The 17,865-nt window shown below is 40.2% G+C and overlaps 1 protein-coding gene across 1 annotated transcript in view; it reads left to right on the top strand.

Moving 5' to 3' along the window:
* MALRD1 (MAM and LDL receptor class A domain containing 1) overlaps positions 1-17,865 on the top strand; it is a 954,719-nt gene that overhangs the window by 913,630 nt on the left and 23,224 nt on the right. The window contains exons 40-41 of the mRNA XM_029587045.1: positions 7,844-7,919; positions 16,836-16,901. Of these exons, the coding sequence (XP_029442905.1) occupies positions 7,844-7,919; positions 16,836-16,901 (142 nt within the window). The remainder of the gene's footprint in view (positions 1-7,843; positions 7,920-16,835; positions 16,902-17,865) is intronic.

The following is a 17,865-nucleotide window of genomic DNA, read 5'->3' as shown; positions in this document are numbered from 1 at the left end:
ATGTAGTGCAGTGAGAGGAAGCAGTAAATATATTCTGTGACCTACAGCAATGACAGACCTTATAGGCTGTGTAATCTCCATTTACATGATACACCTGAGATCCTGTCACCCTACAGGCTCTATTTCCCAACAATGATTGCAAATTTTTTATGCACTGAGCACCCTGAATAAGTACCAGAATCAAGCCATATATGAATATATGAAGTGATTGTGAGTGGAAGGGTTATTGAAAGCTTTTTTACAAATCAAATACTTTTTATGTGCATTTTTCTCAGAACTGAAAATTTGAAATGTGCTTGGACTTGAATTACCTATAGCACACATTACCTGTGGATACATACATTACTTACCTGGGATAGTGAAAGACGTTTCATGGTATCTTCCACAGATATGTTACTATGGGAGCAATTCTGAATCTCCCATGTTTCTGTTTGCAATATCTGTGGACACTTTCAGCACACATACTGTTCACTGCAGCAAATTTTCAAAGGAAAATCACATGCATTATTTTCCTTAGAAAATGAATTATCAAAAAAGTATGGGGTAGATTTTAAAAGGTTGCGCGCGGGCATACATGTGCACACGCTACCCGGCTTGCACACATATACACCCAATTTTATAACTTTCTTGTGCAGGCGCGTGCAAGTTATAAAATCTGGGGTCGGCGCACACAAAGGGGTGCACAATTGTGCACCTTGCACACACCAAGCCACGCAGCCTTCCCCCGTTCCCTCCAGGCCGCTCTGATATCGGAGCGGCCTCGGAGGGAACTTCCCTACCCCCCACCCCACCTTCCCTTCCTCTACCTCCCCCGCCCTTTCCCCCTTTCCTTTTCGTTTTTCTTTTTTTATCTCCAAACTTACTTCAGCCCTGGGGCTGAAGTAAGTTGCACGCGCCGGCCAACTGCTGGTGCGCGATCCCCGGCACAGCAGCAAATATGGCCACTGTCCTGGGAGCCTGACCCCGCCCCACCCCTGACCACCCCGCCCTCTCCCTGCCCCCTCCCTGCCCCTTTTTGTAAGCGCCAGGGCTTACACGCGTGTCGCAGGGCCCTTTGAAAATCCGGCCCTATGTGCATTAACAGTGGCCACTTACTTTGTACTTACTGTTTGGATAGGTAGCTGAGGAGCAACAAAATAGAAAATATAGGGCCTGATTTTAAAAAACATTTACACGTTTGAAATTGGGTTTTACACATGTAAATATACTTTACCTGTGTAAGAAGACTTTTGAAAATTGCTACAATATATGCCATTGAATTGTCCATAGGATTTATCTGTATAAGTGAGCTTTATGTACATAAATGCTGAAAACTTGGCTATTCAAACAAGCCTTCCCAGAATAAATAAATCACCCTTCCACCCCTGCCATTGCTTGGCCCCCCTCATTCCCCCCCTCCTGCCAGCAACTTCTGGCCACTGTCCGTTCTTGTATAGTCTTCCCGCAAAGATATAGCTAATTATGTATTAACATATGTTTTACTATTCACAACTCCATGTTATTATTAGCCAGGTCATACCCTCTAGCCGCATCTCCTTGTTAATTGCTAAAAGTTATTTATATACTTGTTCTCCCTAAAGATTGTTATATTCTTCTGTATACTCGCCAAGTTCCACCTATCCCAGTGTTTATTGTATTTCCCTGCTGTTATAAGTTAAATGTAAACCGATATGATGTCTCGACGAATACCGGTATATAAAAACCTTAAATAAAATAAATAAATAAAATAAATGTTTTTTTAACATTGTAACTCCTTTGAAAATTCACCTGCTTCTTTTGAAAATGCTTAATTCTCATTCCGTTTACCTTACCCAACCTAAAGTCAACCCCAGATATGACTCTTTCTAACCCTGCTAAAAAATGCATATGCTTTGGAAGCCTGTACAGACTTTTAGCTTGGCAGGGGAGGACAATTATCAGCCAAGCCATGTGACAGGGGTCAACCAATGGCACCGTTAGCCCCTGTCACATGGTAGGGGCTGAAGGCCACCGGCACCATTTTGCTTAGTGGCAGCAGAGGCCCCGGGAGCGGCAGATCGCTCCCGTGACTTCCGCTGGACCAGTAGTGGGGTGTCGGGAGGGTGGCACTCGGGGGGGGGGGGGGGGGGAGGCAGGGCGAGTCGGGAGCTGGCTGCCTGCCGCGGCACCCCCTAAGTCTCGGCGCCGATCTTCTTACTGCGTGTGTGTGTATGTGAGAAAGGAATGGAGCTTCTGTGTAGGTGTATGTGTGTGTATGTGTGAAAGGAATCTGCCAGTTTAAAAAAATGAAATGTGATAATACATATACCTGAACTTTTGAAAAGTTGGATGAAAGATGAAATTACTGAATTTTAAGCATCCCTCTTCTGGAAAATAAAATTTAACTTAAAGTGGGTTGAAACAAATACTAAAGCAAAAAAAATTAAAGTATTTAAAATGTTCATCTCAGCAAAATCACAAATTTAAGATACTGATGCCAGGTGGGGTTTTTTTTTTTTTTAAGCATAATTTAAGCATGAAGACTAGAATAGAATCTGAAATGGTTTTGCTTTTTTTTTTAAGCCTTTAGAAAATGTATATTTTTAAATGACTAAGACTGGAATCTTCCCATTTAAAAGGGAAGCTAAGGATGTCTTTCTGTCCCATATCACCCACATAAATAATCATACGACTGATAGTTTGAAGAAAGACACTTGCTTTATTGCCTGGAAGCATAAAACAAGAGAAGCTGTACTGTGTGGGTGACTGTCCCTTGGGAGGATTTAACCTGAAGGAAGGGTGTCATTTCATCTTTTGATAGGAATGTGGTTTTCTTATTTAACGGTTGGGAGCATCACTTTCACTTTTAATAAAAGTGAAAATGCTGCAAGTCTGAAAGCAAGGTGCTTCCGTGAGAGTGTAATATGTATGTGAGAAGGGAGGGTGCTTCGTGTATGTGAGACAGGGAGGGTGCTTCTGTATGTGTGTGTGTGGTGTATATGTGAGACAGGGAGGGTGCTTCTGTGCCTCAATGTGTGTGCGCGAGAGAGATGGAGCATGTTTTTGGCTGGCTTGTGGCTGTGAGAGAGGGCATGTGTGTGATTGAGAGCTTGTGTGTAAGTGAAATAGAGCATGTGTGTGATTGAATGCCTGTGTGTACGTAAGAGAGAGCGAGAGCATGTGTGATTGAGATAGACTGGCCAGAGAGGTGACGTGTGTATGTGTAAGAAAGGCTGATCAGGGAGAATACTGGTGTGTGTGTGTGTGTGTGAGAGAGAGAGAGAGAAAGAGAGACTGGTTGAGGAGAAGATTGGTATGTGAGAGACAGAAACTGGTCCTGAGGGTGTGACTGGTGTGTGTGTGTGTGTGAGAGAGAGAAGAGACTGGTTGTGATCCCTAAGAAAGAGGTCTGTGAGGACAGCTTCAGCAGCTACTGCTGCTTCTGGTATGGCCTGCAAGGGAAAGGAGTAGGAGAACTGCTGGAGAGGGTAAGTAAAGGTGTCTTTTTAAGTTCATTTTTCTTGATTGACTATCATTTTAATTATTGGGTAGTATGTGATGTGTCTGCTGTTTGAAATATTTTATTGGTGTTTGGTAAAGCTTTCAAAATTTGCATGAGTCTTTAATTATTGGATATTCTATTCATCAGCTGTTTTGAAATTATTTTATTTGTATGATTTTATAATTATGATTAATGATTTATATATCTTTATTTTATTGATTTGTTTCACGAGGAATGGTGAAATTTTTGTTTTTCCAATGGTACACTGTATAGAGTCTGGCATGATGCGTTTTACAGTTCAGTTTTTGTCTGCACATTTCTATTTATACTTTATGTGGCTTTATTCTGTATTTGGTGAGGGTTTGTGTTCTGCATGCAAAGACTGAGATGAAGCATTCTTTTAGCATGTGGTTTCTCTGTAGGGATTTGTAGTAGCTTAGCCTGTTCTGTTTTTCTGATAGGAGGTATTTTAGATTCTGGTGTAATATTTGTGGTATTCTTTTTCATAGGTAGGGTTGTTATTCTTTGAGTGTTGGCAGATAGTATTGTGTTGATACGGGAGGACCATGCCGAAATATATCATAATAGGTATGAGGCCATATGAATTCCAAGATGCAAAGTTTTCATGTTGGCATCACAACAGTGCATGAAATTATCACAACAACTTGTATATTAATTTTACCTTAGAATGTCATTTTTCATGTAAAATATGTTATAAATGCATAATTTAAAATTGTGTATGGGGAGGGGGCGCCAGACTGTAAGGTTTGTCTAGGGTGCCTAATACCCTTGCACCGGCCCTGCACACAGGCATGCATGCCCACTTAAAATTCAGCACGACCAGGCTATTTTATAACATGGACGCATCTACGTACGTATGTTATAAAATGGCTGTGTCCCTGGGCGCGGACCAATGAATACACGCACATGTGCGCTCATGTGCTGGTTTCAAAATTCACCTTAAAATGTTTTGAAAATTGTCTGCCATAAAAACAAAAGGCAATAATCTTTAAAGAATTCTGTTATTGTATAACAGAATCTAAGCCAATTCACAGTACTATTCAATCAGCTGATTGCATTTCAGAACTTACTTTAGTTTTTGAGTGATGCTCTTTGCATCCTCTTTGAAAACCTGAATTGAATTAACCTGACAGTTGTTCCCAGCATTCTCTTTTAGCTTCAGAGGGAGTCTGTGGTATTATCTTAGGTAAAAATTGCTTCCAGTTGCTCTCTGTAACTCATTGAAAACGTTGTGATGCAGAGTAAATCAGATTTAGGGCATGTAAAATAAATATTTCATCTAAGGTGACTGGAAAGGTTGTGACCATAAACTAGTAGATGGCTCCTGATTAGAAACCGATAAAGTTTTAGAATCCTGTTACAATAGTTCAGTTGATTGACACAAGGATTACAAAATAGTCCATGTTCCAAGTCTTTGTTGCATATAGTACAAGGCTTGTTTACTAGTCTATGGGAAATGAGAAGGTATCAATCCAGTTTCATAGTTGATTAGTACAAGTGTACTAAAATTACATCACTAAAGAGTATGGAGGTAATTTTCAAGAGTTACACATATAAATGTAACATACTATCGTAGCAATCTTCAAAAGCCATTTACAGCATAAAGTGCACTTATGTGGATAAATCCTATGGACAATTCAATGGCATATATTGTAGCAATTTTCAAAAGACCACTTACATGCTTACAGTGCATTTACATATGTAAAACCCAATTTTAAGCATGTAAATATACTATTGAAAATCTGGGTCAAAATGTTCAATAAGCTGGCTAACAGGTGCATGTACATTTCAGCCCACATAAACCAATCTGATATTCAGGCCCAAAATTCTTGCATAGTTTTTGATTGAAGAAGTGCTATTTATGCAGAAAAAATGTAAGCACCTACTTTAAATTGTCTCCAGTTGGAGAGTAAAGTATGTGTGCTGACTGTTCACTTAGATTTTTGAAACTTCAAAGTGCACGCATCATTTCCTTTCTCAAGTTATAACCTAGGAGCATTTCTTTTTACTGCAGCTAAAAGTATGCACCTTGTAAAACGATGTACATGCCTTCAATCAGCTGGTAATCCATTTAAAATGACTCGGTACCACCAATTTTACCTGCATAGTTCTTGAATAAGGCTTTCAAAATTTATCCCTAAACTCATCATCACAACTAGACCTAAATGGCACTCTAGATTAGGGATGTGCAGGGGAAAAAAATTGTTTTTGTTTTAAGTTCATTTTCAGGAGTTTTTTTTCCCATAAATTTTGTTTTGTGGATTGCTTGGTTCATTTCATTCATGTGAAAAAAATGAATCAAACAATAAAAAAAACAAAAGCCAAAAAATGAAAACAAGGCCTCCCTCCCGCCATCTTGGAAAAATGCCGGGGCCAGGAGCCTCCCTGGTCCCCACTTACCTAGTCCAGTGGGGATCTGCTAGTGAGGACTAGGCTGAAGCCTCAGACCTACATAGGCCTAGGCCACGGAAAGTCACCACACCTCGGCATTCCCAAGGCCAATGTCTTGGCCTAGGCTGGAGCCTGGACCCAGAGCCGATGCTGTGACCTGAGCCAGAGGCCAGAGGCCAGATCCTGATGCTGGAACCTCGACCCGGACCCAGGCCCAACGTCGCCACCCAGCCTGAAGGCCGGGTCCCGATGCCTGGGCCTCAGCCAAATCCAGAACCTGAGCCCAGGTCCGATGCCGTGACCCAGCCCTGTGGCAGGTTCCTGATGCCAGGGCCTCGGCGCAGACCTTGGTCCGATGCCGCAACCCGACCCTAAGTCTAGGTTCTGATACAGGGAGCCCCAGTCCGGACCCAGGCCCAGTGCAGCATCCTGACTCGGAGGCCGGGTCCTGATTCTCAGGCCTTGGCATAAGCCAGAGCCCGAGCCCATATCCGATGCCGTGACCTGACCCAAAGACTGGGTCTTGGTATCGGGCCTGGTTCTGGGCCAAGGCCTCAGGGTCAAGATCCGACCTCTGGGTCTGGTCATAGCATCGGGACTAGCCTAAGGCTCCGGCGTAGGCCAAGGTCCAAGCATCAGGATCCAGTCTCCAGGTAAGGTTGCAGTGTTGGGACTGGGATCACGCTCTGGCCTAGGCTGAGACCTAGGCATCAGGATCTGGCCTCTGTGTTGGACAATGGTGTCGAACCTCAGTCTAGGCTGAGGCTCCGATGTTGGGACCTAGACTTTGGGTCAGGTCACAGGGTCAGGCCTGGGTCTTGGCTCTGGTTAGGAAAAAGGCCCCAGCATCAGAACTCGGCCTCTAAGTCGAGTTGCAGTGTTGGGCGTGGGTCCGGGCCAAGGTCCCACGTCGATGCCTGGCTTTCATGTCAGGTCACGGAGTTGAGCCGAGGCCCTGGAGTCAGAGCCAGCATTCATGTCAGCTCACAGCATCAGGCCTGGGTCTGGGCTGAGGCCTGGCCTCGGGACCCGGCCTATGTCAGATACCCAACGGATCAGGTAAGTTTTTTAAATTTTCGGGTGGTCTTGGCCAAGGCCCCAGAGTCAGCCCATGCCTCACTGAGACCCTGGTGTTGTGCTGAGGCCTAGGCCATGGCCCCTGCTTTGAGCCTCAGCCTATGTCCTAGGCAAGGCCCTGGCTTCGGCATAGACTTAGGTCCAATGCATTAGTTTAAAACAAAGCAAACAAATAAGGTTTGTTTCTTTCAGATTTTGTTGAGGACCCCCTGACTGAAACCAATTAGCCTTATTCATTGCATTTTGCACTTTCATTTTAAACAAATGCTCTCTAGATAGCAGGTTCAATAAAGATGGGTCAATTGGAGATCCTGAGGCAGTGCTACACACGGCTGTTGGGAGGGACTAGGGTTTGATTCCTAGTGCAGGTCTTTCACTTCCCAGACTGTGCCAGGGCTCTGTTGCTGCAGAGACTTGGCCCTTAGCTGTAGACTGTTAATGCAATTTATAAACTAAAATAAACTGGGAGGGTATGTAAAATAAGGGGAAAATCACTGGGTAAATGCTCATTGTGTCATATCCCAGCTCTAGTTGTGAATGAGCTAGAAGCTCCAAGGAGCAAGAGGGAACCACTATTTCTAAAGTAAAATGCCAAAAATTGAATGGAGATAAACAGTAAACTAGATATCTCCCCCTTCCACTAGAGGTTATTATTTCAGATCATGGTGAGGACACATTGAGCTGGCAGCAACTTAACTACCATTTCATGTGATATAAGTATTCAATGGATGGAAGAAGGAGATTGCATTCTTTTGTTGTCAATCATGACATATTTTCTAAGAAGTTAATTCAATAAATAAAGCAATAAATGTGAATTATTTGAAAAATGATATAAAATAATTATAAGATTAGTTCTGAACTGGATTTATGAGTGTGATACTTTGTGTTTTTCAGGAAATCTATAGCGGTACTTCCTAATGGATTTGTCAATCCATTGTATGATGAACAGAGCATATGTAGGAAAAATGAGGTAGGCCACCTTAACCAGAACTTTCACTATATGCTCAGAATGGAAAATTCAGATCCATTATTGTTCTAACTTATTGCTCCATCATAATTCTTCCAGTTTAATCACTGCAACAGAGATTTGTTTGCAAATCATTATATATTAATCTCCTATGCATCTGCTACACTTCTGCTATGAATGTGATAAGATGTACCTTATCTTTATATTTCTACTTTGCCTTTTCAGCCCTTAAAGGTTACCCAAATTGTGTTACAAATAAGCAATTCATAAATACAACTCATAAACAAATTCAAATACATAAAATATTGTTCATATACATTAATACATAAAATGCAATGCATTATAAGTGTGATGTGAATAAATTCACAGATATGTCATAAAATATGCTGTTTGACAGATTTTATTAAAAGAAATCTTTAAATAGGTTGCTGAATTTGTAAGGGAATCTGTACAGCTTTAGCTAGGTCATAGCAACTTAAAGGCCAAAGAAACAATTCCTATGCCCATGTACTCCCTAAAACTGTTAGCAAAGTTAAAAATAAAAAGGCCATGCACAATCATTAGCTCTAACCCTCAGTAGCAAGTTTGTCTGAAATTAAGTCAGCTGCTTTCTCTCTCACAGCAACAAACCTTCTCTAATTTGAATTACTTTGCTTAACTATCTAGACCAATGGTTTTCAACCCAGTCCTCAGGAACCACCTAACCAGTCTATTTTTCAGGATATCCTTAACAAATATACATGAGAAATATTTGCATATTTTGGAGACAAAGACAAGACTACAGACAGTGAAAAGATGTGCAGCAGAATTTGAAGATTCCTGGAAATCTGACAGGATGGGATATGTAAGTCCTTCTAAAGCCCCCTTATTGATTTGAAATTCTAACTCCAGACCAGTATCAAAAGAGTACTAAGGAGAGCAGCAAATCAAAGGAGAAAAGTAAGAAAGCTATGACCACAAATGCTCATAGTCTGATAAATTAAATTCCAGACCTTCAGGTCTTAATGATGGAGGCAGACATGGACATCGTTGCTGTTATAGAGACATTGTTCATTGAAGTTCATGATTGGGATTTGGCCATCCCAAGCTATAACTTATTAAGGAAGGGCAGAAAGGACAGCAAAGGGGGGAGGACTAGCTCTTTATGTCAAAAACAATAACCAAGCAACTGAAATGCAAGGGACGTGGGGTAGGGAAGAAGCATTATGGACTATCCTAAAAAAAGAAGATGGTACTTCTATCTACATTGGTGTGGTCTACAGGCCTTCGACTCAAACAGAAAAACTGGACAGAGATCTGATCAATGCATCCAAAAGATGAGAAAGAAGAGTGAGGTATTGCTCATTGAAATTTTAATTTGTCACATGTGGATTGTAGTATCTCTTCTGCAGAATCTACAAGAAGCAGAGCGATAGTGGATGCTCTTCAAGGAGCTCTACTCAAACAAATGGTAATGGAATCCATGAGGGAGGGTGTGATACTCGACATTGTGCTCACAAATGGGGATAATATCTTTAATGTCCGAGTAAGTGCTCACCTGAGCACCAGTGATCATCAAACAGTATGGTTTGATATAGCAAATTGGATACAGAGAAGTGACATGAAGATCTGTCAAAATGGGAATGTATTTGGAGGAAGAACTAGAAGACTAGGAGAAAATGGGTGAGGGGACACAACAGTGGCCTAGATTAAAAGTAGCTTATAGAAGACAACAAATCTCTATGTTAGTAAACAAATATAAGAGGAAAAAGAAACAAATGTGGTTCTCAAATGAGGTGGATGAAAAAATAAAGACAACAAGAACAGCATTCAAGAAATACAAAGGATCCCTTAAAGAGGAAGACAGAGAAGAATACCCAGAGAAAGTGAGAGAGACATTGAAAGAAATCAGTAAAGTGAAAGGTCAAGTGGAAGAAAGGATTGCAAAAGAGGTAAAGCGAGGTGACAAAACATTTTTCAGATCTAGCAAAGAAAGGAGGAAGTCCTGAGCTGGTATAGTAAAATTGTAAGGTGACAAAGAGCAATGTGTGAAGAAAGACAAAGAAATAGCAGAAATATTAAACAGCAGCAATACTTCAGTTCAGTGTTCACTAAAGAAGATCCTGGAGATGGATCATCGCTGGTTGACAAGGCCATGGATGGAAGAGGACTAGATACAACCTCATTTAAAGAAGAGAATGTTTGGGAAAAGCTAAGAAATCCGTGGACAAGGCCATGGGGCCAGATGAAGTACATCCCAGGATACTAAGGGAAATCCAAGATGTGCTAGCGGGTCTGTTGAAAGACTTGTTCAATACATTCCTGGAGATGGGAATAGGTCTGCAGGACTAGAGAAGAGCAATTGTAGACCCGCTTTACAAAAATGGTAGCAAAGAGGAGGCTGGAAACTATAGGCTGGTCAGCCTCAACTTAGTGGTGGAAAAATTAATGGAGATTTTGCCAAAGGAAAAGCTAGTGAACTGTCTCTAGTCTGGTGGGTTACTGTACCTGAGCCAGTGTGGATTCACCAAGGGAAGGTCCTGTCAATCAAATCTGATCAATGTTTATGACTGGTGATGAGAGAACTGGATTAAGGAAGAGTGTTTGATGTGATTTACTTGGATTTCAGCAAAGCTTTTGATACAGTCCAGCATAGGAGACTTACGAATAAAATGAGAAGCTTGGGAGTAGGCACCAAAGTGGTGGTGAGGATGACAAACTGGTTGACTGACAGGAGACAGCATATAACAATAAATGGAACCTAATCTAAAGAGAGAACAGTGTTAAGTGGAGTGCCATAAGGATTGATTTTGGGACTGGTTTAGTTCAATATTTTGTGAGCGACATTGTGGATGGGATAGAAGGTAACATTTTTTATTTGTGGATGATACTAAAATCTGCAACAAAGTGGACATGCCTGAAGGAGTAGAGAGAATGAAAAGTGATTTAAGAAAGTTTGAAAACTGGTTGAAGGTTTAGCAGCTAACATTCAATGCCAAGAAGTGCGGTAATCCAAAAGAGCTGTATGTTATGGGGGGTGAAAGACTAATGTGCACAGACTGGGACAGAGACCTCCCAGACTGTCAATCTGAAGGCAGAGAAGCAATGTGACAAGGTGATAGATAAAGTCAGAATGCTGGGCTACACAGAATGCTGGGCTACACAGTGAGGAACAGACAGTAAAAAAAAAAAAGAGGTGATAACTAGGTATATACATGAAAAAAAATTGTTTCATCTAGCATCTCGTTTCGTGCCCATGCCATTTCAGCTTTCCCCTATATCATTATTTTTTCATTTCATTCTTTAAAGAAAAAAGACAATCACAGGACCTGACCCCCAACTCTTCCCTTTTATTAAATTATTCACCGCTGATCAAATAATCTCTCCTCGCCCACACTCCTGAGCTCCCCAAGACTCACCAAAATGTCCTTGAGGCCCAGGAATGACCTCCCACTCCCGGGCCTGGTGGCTGCCATTATTCAAAATGGTGTAGGCCATCCTTTGCCCCAACATATGATAGGGGCTACCAATGCCATTGGGTAACCTCAGTCACATGATAGGGGCAAAGGGTGGTCCTGTGATTTCTTCTAATTTAAAAACAAGTCCAAGGAATAGACTCAATCCCTAGTGAAAAATATAGAATTGAAATCATCAGAGTTGGTACCATTTCTCTACCAAGACTTGATCTAAAGTAAATAAGGATGAACATTACCCAGCTGTACATTACATTATGTGTCATTTTAGTTGGATTTATATAGTAGGTATTGTGCATGTAACTTACATTTGTTCTGTACTTTATAAAATAAAATAAAAATCATAAACTGAGGATGAAAATTTACCTAGGCACTTTGATCCACATCACATGAACTATCATCCTGATGACTGGAAAGTAACTTCTCAGATGTTGGCAGTATACCACAAATCAGGCATGTATTGAAAAGGCTAATAAAATGCCTCATCTCTAAGTAAATAATAGACTCAGAGTTTTAAACAGAATTAATCATGACACACCAGCTACATTATATTCAGTGTGTGGTTTCCCCCTCTGATTGTAGAGTGGGTTATTGATTTAATCAGTGTTTAGCAGCTTTCAGCATGCAGGAACTGTTTGGAAATTCCCAAACTACAATTACACCTAGTTTATCAGTTTTATACATTTCTGGAAGATAATTCACTTTGACAAGCTTCATTTACTTACAAATTGAAAAAAAATGAGTAGTGTACTGTCAGGAAAGATATTGTCAGAGTTATAGACTGCCTAGAGCTCTGATTGAAGTCAGAAGCAACACTGGATTTTATTTTCTTTTGTTTGTCCTAAGAATATGACAATGATCAGTGCTCCCATTCATTCATTCTTTTTTTTGGGGGGGGAAAAGGGAAAACAAAAGACCAAGTGGATTTCCTAAGGATTAATAGATATTAACTGTAAATGGGGTTTTTTTCTGCCAATCTAAAGCTAGAGAAACAGGAACTTTAACTGAACTCGTAGAAGAAGGGATTGATGTTTGACTAGGGAAGTCTAAGGAAAGTAAAAATTCAATCTAAATCTCTTTTTAAAGAGATGACACACTGTAAATGTATTTATGACAAACACCTTGTAACATCTAAAGAAAGGGCCTTTATGCTATAATCTGCATTGAACATAAGAAATTGCAGAATAAAAAATGGTGCAAATAAATAAATAAATAATGGTCATGCCATAGCAGAAGTAAAATTACGCAGCAAGGGACCCGTCATGTGCCTGTGCCCACAAGTATTTATGTGCAAATTTCAAGGTGGAATCTCATGCACTGCAATACTTTATTATTGGTCCTCTGAAATGCATCTCAGCCTAAAACGACCACAAGAAAAATGTAACAAATGAACAAACTTGTAGTATTGTTTAACTCCATTCACAAATCTTTAATTAAATTTATGAACTTTACTATTATTTGTTTAATCATTTGTATAGTGCATACCAAATGTATGCAGTGCTGTTCAGAGAAAGAGGGAGGATAACTTTCAAAGCCATTTTCTGCGTAGAAAATTGACCTTCTTGTGTGCAAGTAAAAGTAAACACATAAAGGTGAATTTTAAAAGCCTGGAGCATGCCAAAACTGGGAGATATGTGCACAAGTAGGGTCGGCATGTACTCAGCAGATTTTAAAAGCTGCCCATGTATGTGCATATCTCCTGCTACACCCACAAATGAAAAGTTCTGAAAAGGGGGTGGGGCATGGGTGTGGTCTGGGTGGAGCATCGCATTCCTGGATTTCACCTTGAAATTTGCATGTAAATACTTATGGGCACAGGCACATGCCAGGGTCCCCTGCTGCTTAACTTTACTTCTGCTATGGATGGTGTATAAGTCATAAAACAAAAAAAAAAACTAAACATATCAGCGAGGTTTAAGGGTCAAGGCTAACAGGGGAGAAGGGAGGCTATTAAACTATGGTTGTATGGTAGTCCTGTTCCTTCCCTGGGTGAATTGGGAATAAACTGATAAAACTAGTAATGGCGTTGGCACGCATTCTTTTAAAATTCCCCCACTTATATGGTAGAAGTTGCATTTGCGCACATAAGCTTGCATGCACTTAAAATTGCATGCACATGTGCATGCGGTTAGGATATTTTTTAACATACATGCATGTATGTGCATATGTTATAAAATAGCTGCATCCCTGGGTGCGGATTGACAAATGCATACATGTGTGCCCCGCACCTGTTTAAAAGTTACCGTCATAGTAGGGATGTGCAGGGGCAACATTTTCATTGTGGTTCGTTTAATTTGTTTTGCATGTCATCTTCATTTGTTTGGTTTGTTTCAAACAAAATGTTTTATTTATTTTATTTGTTCATTTGTTTACCATTAAAGTCAATAGGAGAAGCACTACAAATGTTTGACTCCAAATTTTGGATTTCTCCTCAATTCTAATAAAACATATGGGATGACATCATCAGAAGGTGGAAATAACTCCAAGGCCCCTAAACTGTGTAAAAGTGGCACTAAAAATGCTATGAATAGGTTAAGGCACCATAAAGAGGCAAAGGGGTACAAGCAAGGACAGGAGTTCTCCAAGTGCCATGAGAGCAGAAAGATGCAGCAAGAGTGGAAAGAACACACTAAGGCTTCTAAAGAGGGCACCAACAAAGTGGCATGAACTCTCAAAGATAGCACGAATAGCAAAGTGATACCAAGAATGGCATCAACATCCTAAGGCACCAACAAGGGAATGAAGCAGAAAAGGTGGCAGTAAAAAATCCCAAGCCACCAATTAAGGGACAAAGAGTGGCATTAACACACCAAGGCACCATGTGAGGTGAAAAACAGCTCTCCACAGTAGCAAGAATATCCCAAGATGTAGAGTCTGGGGTATGACAGTGTGACAGCAAGACCCTCAAGGTACAAAGTCTGGGTATGGCAGCAATGCTGAGTGGAAGAAAGACTCCTAAGGTGTAAGATAAGGAATACAGTAGCAAGGCAGAATGGCAGGGGAGATGTGTGTCTTTCTGTTGAAGCGCTTGCCACTTGTCAGATTTAGTACAAGAAAATAATCTGTCATCAGTATATTTGTTACATAGGATTTTATTACATTTCCTACTTGAAATTGATTTTGCTACTGGGTGGAATTTTGGGTTGCTTGTGAAATTTGCTTCCTGATTGAAACTTTTATCACAATCAGAACACGACAATGGTCTCTCATTGTGGATTTCCTGGTAATTTGTGAGGTTTGCTTTATTAAAAATGCTTGTCCCATATTCCGTAGCTGAACAAAGTCTCTTCCCTTTGTTGATTTTCTGGTGTTGCATTAGGTCTTTCCTCCTAGTGAAAACTTTCTCATACTCAGAACATGCAAAATGTCTCTTCTATACTTGTTTTCTGTTGTGCCTGCATTTCTTTCTTCTGACTGAGGGTTTTCCTATAGTCTGCCAGTCTTTAGTATCAGATTCCTAAAAGGATGGTGTCCTGCTCATGAGGCCACAGAATGATTTAAATGAGGCAGCCTGAGACTGAAACACAGCTATGCCCCCAAGGATCTGGATTGGTCCTCAGGAGGCTTAAAAGGTGTTGATGGGAAAGGTTGACTGTTTAGGCAACTAGATAACTGAGGGCTAGAGGGTGGAGCAAGATCTCCAAGGTGGTACATCTGAAGAATGGCAGATAGGAAGAATGCAGCAAGACTCCCAAAATAGAATATTTGAGGTATGGCAAGTAGATAGAGTATAAGAAAGACATGCAAAGTGTTACATCTTAGGCATTGAGGCTAGGAAGAGCTTCAGCAAGACCTCCAAGAGGCAATTAGGCAGAGTGGCAGCTATAGTTACCAGTTAGGGCTTGCCTATACCTGCTATTTGTTCAGCAGAGCAATAGTGTTGAAAGGGCAATATACTTGAATGGGAAACATAAACAAATGAGATAAAAAATTTTATTTCATTTCTGGGTACCATCCATTTGATTTGGGGTCCACAAATGAAACAAAATTGGAGTCATTTGTTACATTTTACTCATTTGTTTCAAACAAATGCACATCCCTATCACATAGTACTTTTATATATGTCACTTTACCAATAGAGTGAAGAGGTGACCCCCCAGAACAGGGCTAAAGAATGATTTGCATTTATGAGCTTACTGTTGAATTTTCAAAAGCATATGTACAATGTTTCTTGGGAAAGTTACCTTCTCTCTACACTTCTTCCCTTTGTGTTCTGATTTCCTCCCACAGCTTTTAGTATCACTTTTATGCAAATAACTCCAAGATCTACCTCTCTGTACCAGACGTTTCACTAAGAACCCAGACCAAATCTCAATCTGCTTGTCGGTCATCACTGCCTGGATATCCCACTGCCATCTTAAACTTAGCATGGCCAAGATGAAACTTCTTGGATTTCCTCCCAAGCCGGTTCTCTTCATCTCTCTTTTTCGGTCCCTATGGATGCCTCTCTCATCTTCCCAGCTTCCTCCTCCTGTAACCTTGGTGTCATCTTTGATGCCTCTCTTTTCTTCTCAACTCACATACAAAACACAGCTAAAGTGTGTCGTTTCTTCTTTTATAATACTATTTAAAAAGTACTTTCCTTTTTCAGCATGCTACCTAATCTCTTTTATTAACTGATTTATAATCTGCTTTTGGGTATTTCAAAGTGGATTACATTCAGGTACTGTAGGCAGTTCCCTCTCCACAAAGGGCTTTTAATCTGGTTTTGTAGCTATGGCAATGGAGGGTGAAGTGACTTCCCCAAGGTTACAAGGAGTAATTTGAATCCTGGTTTCTATGGTTCATAGCCTGCTGCTCTAACCACTAGGCTACGCCTTCCATTTAGACTATCACAATTTTCTGGAATAAACTTTCTGATTTAGTATGTCATGCTCTCAGTCTCTGGTCATATTCAAGTCCAGTCTAAAAACTCACCTTTCTGAGGCTGCTTTTAAATTCTAAACATTTTTCTACAATAAATAAACTTCCCATAGACTCTTGTTTGTCATGTATGTTTGCCTTGGCTAGATTGTAACCATCATGGAGAAGGGAATGACTTTTATATGTACAGTATCTGTACAGTTCTGCATATATCTAGAGGTGCTTTGAAAATAATAAGTAGAAATAAAATGTGCCAGCAGACTTTTCACCAATGTAAGGAGTTATAAAATTGCCCCCAAAATATGCATGCCCATTTTGTTGGAATTTACAATCCAGTCAAAACCGACAGGACACACACACACACACACACAAACAAATAAGAGGCTCTGAGTTAAGATAGCAAGGCCAGAGGATTTAAAATAGGTTGTTACTGGTGGGGACTAGTCTGGGGGATCAGATATGATGGTGGAACTTTACATATTTAAAGGAGAGCTCAGGTTATTGTATGTATGTTGTTACTCATCATCCTATTCTTGATAAGTGTAAATATATCTGCACAGTTTGAGAAAAGTGTAACTTATTTTTTATGACTGTTTTTTTCTAGTCTGATGGAAATTCTGTCTTCCCTGAAGTTAAAATCAGTGTTTCTCCATGGCAAGCCCACCAGGAGGTATGCAGCAGGGCCAGGTCCTTTCAAATAAATAGAAGCCAGCATGCAATATGTTAATGCTGTAACCTACAATATCTCATTTCTTTTTTTGCCTGCTTAGATTCCTCCTTTAGTTTTATTCATGCTCGTGAGTCTCTTTGCTTTCCTTTTCAATCATATTTTTCTATTTTCCCACTGTTTTAGAATTAAAGGTGTAAGTCTATATTTCTGATCACATCTTGTGTCCTTTCCTTCAGTTCAGCCTTCAACTCTTTAAGTTGCACTTGCACTTTCCAAGGGCAATTTCAGGAGCCATTCATGTGGGTAAATTGGCTTTTTGAAAATTGTCCAAATCTTAGCTAAGTATGGTCAGGAGAAGAAAATTATACATACAGATTACATTTTTAAATCGATGTGCACTATTTTCAGAGGAAAAGCAAGTACAAATGCCTATGAACAGGGCAATTTTTGAAGGAAAAGTATTTGTCAACTTGCCATTTAAAAATTGGTACAAAGCCTGTAGGTCAAAGTACCAATGGACTTTGCATCAATTCAGGCATTTATGAAAATTGCCCTCCATAAAGACAATTTTCAGAAGCCACTTATGCAGATAAAAACCTACTGTACTTACCTTATTTAAAATATGGCCTATAGTGTTTGAATTTATTTTGTAAGTTTTTTTTTTGGGGGGGGGGTTTAAGGAGAGAGATGTTTAATCATGTCAGAAAACATCACTTAGATTTCAGTATGTGGTGCATCCAGCAATAAACTTACATGTAATCCAAAAGATTTCTCTTTGTAGCACATTCATCAAGAAGCCTGCAAATCTCAAAGTAGTTTAAAATATTCTGTTTTTTCTCTCATTAAAATGCAGTACTCGCATACTATACAATGCATCAATACATACTTTTGGGGCGTTTTTTCTTTTGTTTTTTGTACTGTTTTGTTTCTTCTTTTTTTGCTATAGGCTACTTTATTGTGAATG

This window comes from Rhinatrema bivittatum, chromosome 2 (genome assembly GCF_901001135.1).
Source record: "Rhinatrema bivittatum chromosome 2, aRhiBiv1.1, whole genome shotgun sequence".
Classification (NCBI taxonomy): Eukaryota; Metazoa; Chordata; class Amphibia; order Gymnophiona; family Rhinatrematidae; genus Rhinatrema; species Rhinatrema bivittatum.
This window is presented reverse-complemented; position numbering and strand designations above follow the sequence as displayed.